Here is a 7,291-nt window from a genome sequence, read left to right as displayed (position 1 = left end):
TCTAAAAAGGGCACCAAAATGATGTGAACTTTGGAAGGGATGAGTCAGAATCTTGCAGAGATGCAATGAGGTGGAGTGGAAAGGATAAAGTGTTGGGCGACTTGGGTTCTACTCTGGACAAATCATTGATGTCTCTGGGCCTAGCATCCTCACCTGTAAGAGAATGCACAATGGAGGCTCTTTTTAACTGTACTATTAATAATTATCATCCCATAAAGTATATACTAGAATTACTATTAGCCCTGTTTTATGAAGAGGAAACTGAGACTCCAAAAGATTGAAAACATTGCCCAAGGCTACAGAGCTAGAAAGTGGTAGAGCCTGCAACGTTGTAGCCAACAATAACTCACTCCAAACCTTGGTTTCATGACCTGGAGAGTGTCTGCTTACCTTGCAGTTACTGGGAAAAGTTAACTTTTACACCACTTTCTGCATGAGGATGATATTTCAGAGATCTTCAAGGACTTGTTCAAGGCAACCCAGATAGTATTTGGAGAAACAAGGACTTGAACTTGTGACCCTCTGACTTCAGAGCCTAAATTCTTAGCCGTTATGCTAGATTTCCACCATGGTTATAGCCCTCACTATCTCAAAGATGCCTAGGGGATGTTATCAGAGAGATTTCAGATTTACTCCCAGTAAGATACCTAATTTAGGATTGAAAAAAATGTTTGTTTATTTATTTGTTTGGCTGCATCTGGGCTTCCTTGCGACACGGGGAAGCTTTCGTTGCGTCACACGCTGGGTCAGTAGTGGCAGCTCAGTAGTCGCAGTGCTCAGGTTCTGGAGTGTGCAGGCTCAGTAGTGCAGCGTGTGGGCTTAGTTGCTTCATGGCATGTGGGGTCTTAGTTCTCTGAACCTGTGTTCCCTGCATTACAAGGTGGATTCTCAACCACTGGACTACCGGGGAAACCCCTAGTTTAGGATTATAGAAAGCAGAGTTCAATAGTCTTCAATTCTGGAATATACCTGGATAACCAGGGGCAGGTGGGACGCAGATTTCATTCTAGCACCAGCACAAAGTATAAGGAAGATACTTATTTAAAAATTTTAATTGGAGTTCTGCCATTTCTTGAGCATATATGCATGTACGAAACCCCAATTGTGCACCTATTAGAATTTATTATAATACAAACAAGTCCAAACACAATATAATATCTAATTAAGAAAATATGAACATTTACTATTTTTTTATGGTAACATTTTTTTCCCATTCTTTGAACTGGAATAACCAAACTTAGAGTCTCTTATTCATTTCAGATAGGCCCCTCAGGTTGGACCAGTAGGCACCAACTGTGCAAAGTAAGTTTCCACTTGCGGAGTGTTTGCAAGATGAAACTTCATGCCTTCTCATGGTCTGTCTTTTACTGTTTGTTTGTATCCTCCTTATCTCCTTCCCATTAGGCAGTTCAGTCCTTGAGTTGTTCAGTAGAAAGACACAGTGTGTACGTGTGTAGCATCACTGCATGTCCAACCAAGGACACAAATCATACAGGAGGGACGCTAGTTAACAGGCTTTGAAAGGGGCATCACAAAAACCTGATATAAGGCAATTGCTTATGTGCCATCAACAGCAGCTCTTTATGTGACAGGCTTCAAAACTCAAAGCTATATTTCCAAAACTGGCCTGAAAGAAAAGGCTTAAAAGTTTGTTTTCTCTTTAAAAAGCTTTTAAATTTTGTCCACAATTATTACTATAAATAAGAATAAATTAAAAGTCTTCATATTATTTGAGATAAATTTTAGGAGATATGTATCAACCTAAGCCAACAGGCATTTGTATGCATTATAACCAGAAGACAAAACCTCATGGACTGCCTTCAAAAATCAGACCTCTTTTAAATATTATTGTATCAAAATATAAAATACAGTCAGAAGGACAAGAGATCAAATACTAATTGGTATAGCCTCTATTATTAAGAGAAGTAATAAATGAGTGTATGAGGAAAACATTCCAAATACACACTCAGCTTTTACTTTTTAAACATCAATAATTAATTTTTACACACACCTAAAAATGTGGAGCAGAGAGCATTGAGATCCACATACATATTTTTCATCTTACATTCATTCTCAAAAAGGAATTGCTTAACCATTATAGATATTGCACAGTGACTCATTCATGTATAGCTAAAACTAGCATTTTTCAGACCTATTGTTTAAAAATAAATAATCAAATAAATACTTATATATATTAGGTGTAGGTAGCCTTTGGTTCATTCACAAAGGGGTGTGATGGAGTCATATCATACACACAGTTAATGAACAGGTACCCGACTACACATGCTTGGCAAAAAAAGAAACAGAAATGCAACTTAATGGGAAATCTGCCCATTCTCCCACACGATGCACACTGCCCTGGGGAGAGTGTGACCTGGAAGATACGAATCTGCTCTTCCCTCATTCAAACTTCCATGAACATCTTTTAGTGGGAGCACCTTGCTGCACCAGTGTGATCCTAATGTTCTCAAATACAATGGAGTCACACTATACGGTCTCTAAATGTAAGTCAATTCTGTCCTGTCTTCAGTGGAAGAAACAGCAAACTGTTCCAATGCTGGGGTAAAAAAAAAAAAACTTATCTGAGTTAGGAATTTTAAGGGATAGAATACGGTCTCCAACGTGGATCCTTCCTGAGAACTTTGCAGAGGTAACTTTGGCTCTACCAGATTTTTTCCACTGACTTCAGAACTAATCTTTGGGTGAGACAAGACTCTTCTGCATTTAAACAGAGTAGGAATTAGGATCTTTAGGGTGAATGTAACCTAAAGTTGTACTGATTTAATGCTGAGGGTATTGGCTGAAGTTTTGGGATTATATGGCATTGGAGCCTTTTCTACCCTGCTCATTTATTGCAAGTTCCCTTTAAAAGGGTAGATGTGTCTTCCAATTTAGGGACAAAAGTGCAGTAAAAATCCAGCCCGAGGAACCAAGTGTTTCAAGTGGACTCTCTGCTTTTTGTTGGGTCACCAAAAATATCATACAATTCCAAAATCATGTTGGAATACTTCTTTCAGAACAGGGATAACTTCAAATACTGGTAATCTGGAAGAAGGTTAAAAAAAAAAAAACTGAGGAAAATCTCCAGCATAGATTTTTCTTTCAAAACACATCATGGTGTACACAGGAGCCTAATGTATTCAAGTCTGTGTGTATGCACACATGAGTGGTAATTCCCAGGGAAACCTCCATTAATTATACCCTAGAACTGTTCTTGACTTGTACAGGCAAGGGAAGAATAAATAAATTCATATTGTATTATTTTGCAAAGGATCTGGGTTAAATAGCATCACTGAAAACTGGCACCACCGTTTTGAGCCATGTGCATCAAAGGGCAGACATGCAGACAACATGGGCACCTTCTTATCACCATTTGCGGCCAAATGGCAATGCCAGCTGGGCTGCGGGGTGGAGCTGAGACTGCCTCCTTTCACACCTGGAGAGCTATAGTTCCTGACCCTTGAAAATCAAATCCAGTTCAAAAGTCACTTCAAATAAAACAGTTTGGTGAGGGCTTCAGCAAGCAGGATGGCAGGGTTGGCAACTCTACACATAAAGGCTTCTCCAGGAAGCTTGAGTGGCATGGCAAGAAGAAGCTATTTCAGTAAAGAGATCATACACAACTTACTCAAGGGTGGATTGAAACAATGGCAAGAGTGGGCTTATTTTTTGTTTTTCTGGGCTCAAGAATTCCTCCTATGGCCCTGCACACCAGGCAGGGTCTTTGTTTTGGAGGTGTTAGATAAAACCTATACATGATGGCAAATAGAAAGACTGGATCTTAGACCCCTGAGGGTCTGAGGGTCATGGTTATGTTGGTTTGGAGCATTTTCACAGAAACTCTGGCCAGAGTTTGTGCAGGATTCAATCCTCCCCTGTCCCCTCAGTGTCATTCTGCAGATAGGTATGTCAGGGCCACTTCAAGACCAAAACCCTCCCTAGGACAAAGGGAGCCTTGGACAATTCCCGAATTGGTCTGCATTGTTAGCTGCTGGTAACAACACAGGGAAATGATGGATGACCTCAGTTCTTGGAAGAAGAGTGTGGGCTCAGCTATGTGTTACTGTGGCTTGATGTGTCACGTAAATGAGCAGTTCCCAGTGACTGGATGATGCCAAGCTTAAGTCCATAGACTATTTCTCTCTGGTGTGTCCTTACAGGCCACAGGAGAATGACACAACCTCCAATGACATCTTCAAGCTGGTAGAGACTTTTGCTGTCTACATGACTCGGTGGAAACAAATGCATAAATGAAAACAAGATTCAAGCTTTTGTTGTTTTTCTCCTCCATCTTTTCTCATCTACCAGTCTGAAAGGTGCTCAGTCTGTGGAGACAGGAAATCAGGTTAGCACTCTTAAGGAGAGCTCTTCAGCCACAGGATGGGCCACATTCCCATCTGGCAATGGATTATGCAGAGGCACTAGGTGTCAAACCTATGGGGTCATGGGGATACTTTTATAGGTTTTCCATTTTTGTCATACTGGTACACCAGCATCTTGATACAGTGTGAATTGGCCGGTGAGATCCAGGGGCTACTTGTTATGGAAAAGTTATGGTTGGTGTAGAACTGAACGGGTTGCTTCTGGCACTTGAAGAAGGCCTTGAGAGTAGCGGCTGCCATGGTGCGGAACCGCTTGCTGATGAAGCAATAGAGGAAGAAGTTGATGGCCGTGTTCAGAAGGGCCAGCATGTTGGCAACATCGGACATGATGTGCACCAGCCAGCGGTTCTGGATGGGCGTCCCGTAAAGGTGGTAGAGGATCATGATGATGCGTGGGGCCCAGAGGGTGGCAAAGATGGAGGTGATGGTAAACAAGATGGCAGTGGTTTTCCCCGTGGAGTAGCCACGGAGGCGAAAATTGCTCTTCCTCCTGAGCTTGTACACAATGATTGAGTTCAAGATGAAGAAGATGGAACAGGGTACCAAGTACACAGTGAAGCAGTGAATCCAGATAAGGACATGATGCATGGAGGTGCTGATGTAGTCTTCAGTCCAGAGGTTGGGCCACCAGTAGTAGGGGATACTGGTCAGGAAGCAGGTGACATAAACACTTACGATGACTTTCCGGGTGCGGGCTGGGTAGGAGAGCGTGTGGTACTTGAGCGGGTGGCATACTGCAATATATCGGTCAATAGTTAATGGAACAGTAATCCAGATGGAAGTGTGGATGGATGAGAATTCCAGCACTTCTATGATCTTGTCGGGTACCTGAGGCATCTGCATGTTCAAGATGAAATCTTCCAATAGGAAGTCCACGAACACAATGAAAAAGAGGACCAAGATGTCAGCAGCAGCAAGTGCCAAGAGATAGTTGTACGAAGACTTCTGTCTCCTAGCCACCAGCTGAGAGAGGATGATCACAGTTAGGATATTTGCTGTGGAGAGAAGAGAATCTGGTTTACATCTGAAGCAAGGTGACTTTATTGGTTACTAGGGGCCCCTTAGGAATAGTGTCTTGGGCACTCCCATGGAAATCAAAGGGACTGAACCCATGTTCTTGAGGGAAACTTCTGCACTGCAGTTGCATCTCATATAAACATCCTGATACTAGATGACAAAATTTCATGTTCACATCATACTTTATCTGTCTCACGCAGTCACAACAGTGGTGCTGCGGTGGTCCTCATTTCTGAAATGAAACTGAGGCTCAGAGAACGTAAGGAACTCGCTTAGAGTCAAGAGTTAGTAATTCATGTGACAGGAAACAAACTCAGATCTCCTAATCCTTAATCCTGTGCTCTTTCTTTCGTCTGACTTCAAGGAGGATATGGGGCTGGAATGGCATTTCCTGTGCTCAGGTAGGAAATTGGACTATATGACCACTAGAGAATCTTTAGAACTTAGATTTTAAGACCTTTCCTTTGTAAGTGGGTTTAGAATGGAGAAGATTATGACCTTTAGATTATTTTTTAGATAAATTATTTTTAGAATAAGTAGTCTATACACATGGTACATAATTAAAGTAAATCGGAGAGAAAGATAAAATTTCCTTCCACTCTTATACTCCAACCACCCAATTACCCCTCCCTCAGGGCAATCATAGTTAAATAATTAGTGCTTTACATGTCTGTGTAATACGTGTTGTATATAGTTTTGCAAAAGAATAGCAATACATTATTTTTCTGGAGATCAGAATTGTTTTGAAATGCATCCACATAATTTCTGATCAATTTTAAGAAGCAAATATCTCTCTGAGTAGGATACATCTGGAAAGTCATTAGGGACTCATTCTAAAAGGATATCCCAATGGATAACATTTGAAAGTCATTCTACACTTGACTCATTAACTTACAACCAACTCTGAAATTTGAACATTGTTAATCGTAGTTTGCGGAGAAGGCAATGGCAACCCACTCCAGTACTCTTGCCTGGAAAATTCCATGGACAGAGGAGCCTGGTAGGCTGCAGTCCATGGGGTCGCTAAGAGTCGGACACGACTGAGAGACTTCACTTTCACTTTTTCCTTTCATGCATTGGAGAAGGAAATGGCAACCCATTCCAGTGTTCTTGCCTGGAGAATCCCAGGGACGGGGGAGCCTGGTGGGCTGCCGTCTCTGGGGTCGCACAGAGTCGGACACGACTGAATCGACTTAGCAATCATAGTTTGCAAACAAGGGTCTCAGAGAATTTATGTTCCTTGTTTGAAGTGCAGTGGTAGGGCTGGTATCCAGGGCTGTCTGTCTTTCTTGCATGCCTCTTTAAAATTATTTCACAATAGTTCACAAGTGAAAATGTAGTATACACACCCTGGCGTATTCATCACTCAGATTAAACAAATGTTAACATCTTGCCACATATGCTTTAATTTTTTTTTTTAAAGAAGGAATGATGCTATATTGGCAGTTGAAGTCTTCTTTGAAATTGTTCCAGCTCATCCTTTCCTTCTCCCATTCCCTCCCTAGAGGTAGCCACAGTCTCTGAGGCCACATTTGCATAATCTTAACTCTCTTTTATGCGGAACCTGCCACTCTACATGCTGCTGTTTTTCACTCAACAAGATGCTTTTGAGATCTATTTTTACTGATACATGTAGATCTGTTTGACTCATCTTAATGACTATAGAGCAATTCCATTAATAAATTTGCCAGAATTTATTTATTCACTTATCCATAGACATATTTATGCATATACAAACTTATGTCTATATATGTCTCTATGTATATATACACATATTGCATAGACATATACATCTAGCTGTCTATAGTGTATATATATACTGACATATTATATGGACATCTATATGTGTATATATATACACACACACGCATTTAAACTGGTTTCAGGATTTT

At 41.0% G+C, this 7,291-nt stretch overlaps 1 protein-coding gene across 1 annotated transcript; it reads right to left on the bottom strand.

The window, feature by feature from the left end:
• Positions 1 to 1,113: 1,113 nt before the first annotated feature.
• GPR139 (G protein-coupled receptor 139) lies at positions 1,114 to 5,384 on the bottom strand. The gene has a single exon (XM_025275152.3). The coding sequence runs from the start codon at positions 5,223 to 5,225 to the stop codon at positions 4,443 to 4,445; it is 783 nt and encodes a 260-aa protein (XP_025130937.1). The 5' UTR covers positions 5,226 to 5,384; the 3' UTR covers positions 1,114 to 4,442.
• Positions 5,385 to 7,291: the final 1,907 nt, after the last annotated feature.

The sequence above is a fragment of the Bubalus bubalis genome, chromosome 24 (genome assembly GCF_019923935.1).
Source record: "Bubalus bubalis isolate 160015118507 breed Murrah chromosome 24, NDDB_SH_1, whole genome shotgun sequence".
Taxonomy (NCBI): Eukaryota; Metazoa; Chordata; class Mammalia; order Artiodactyla; family Bovidae; genus Bubalus; species Bubalus bubalis.
The sequence above is the reverse complement of the archived record's forward strand: the minus strand, read 5'-3'. Positions and strand labels throughout refer to the sequence as shown.

Excerpts from the sequence above, each read along its gene's own strand:
- GPR139 (XM_025275152.3), bottom strand. The coding sequence starts at position 5,225 with ATGCAGATGCCTCAGGTACCCGACAAGATCATAGAAGTGCTGGAATTC.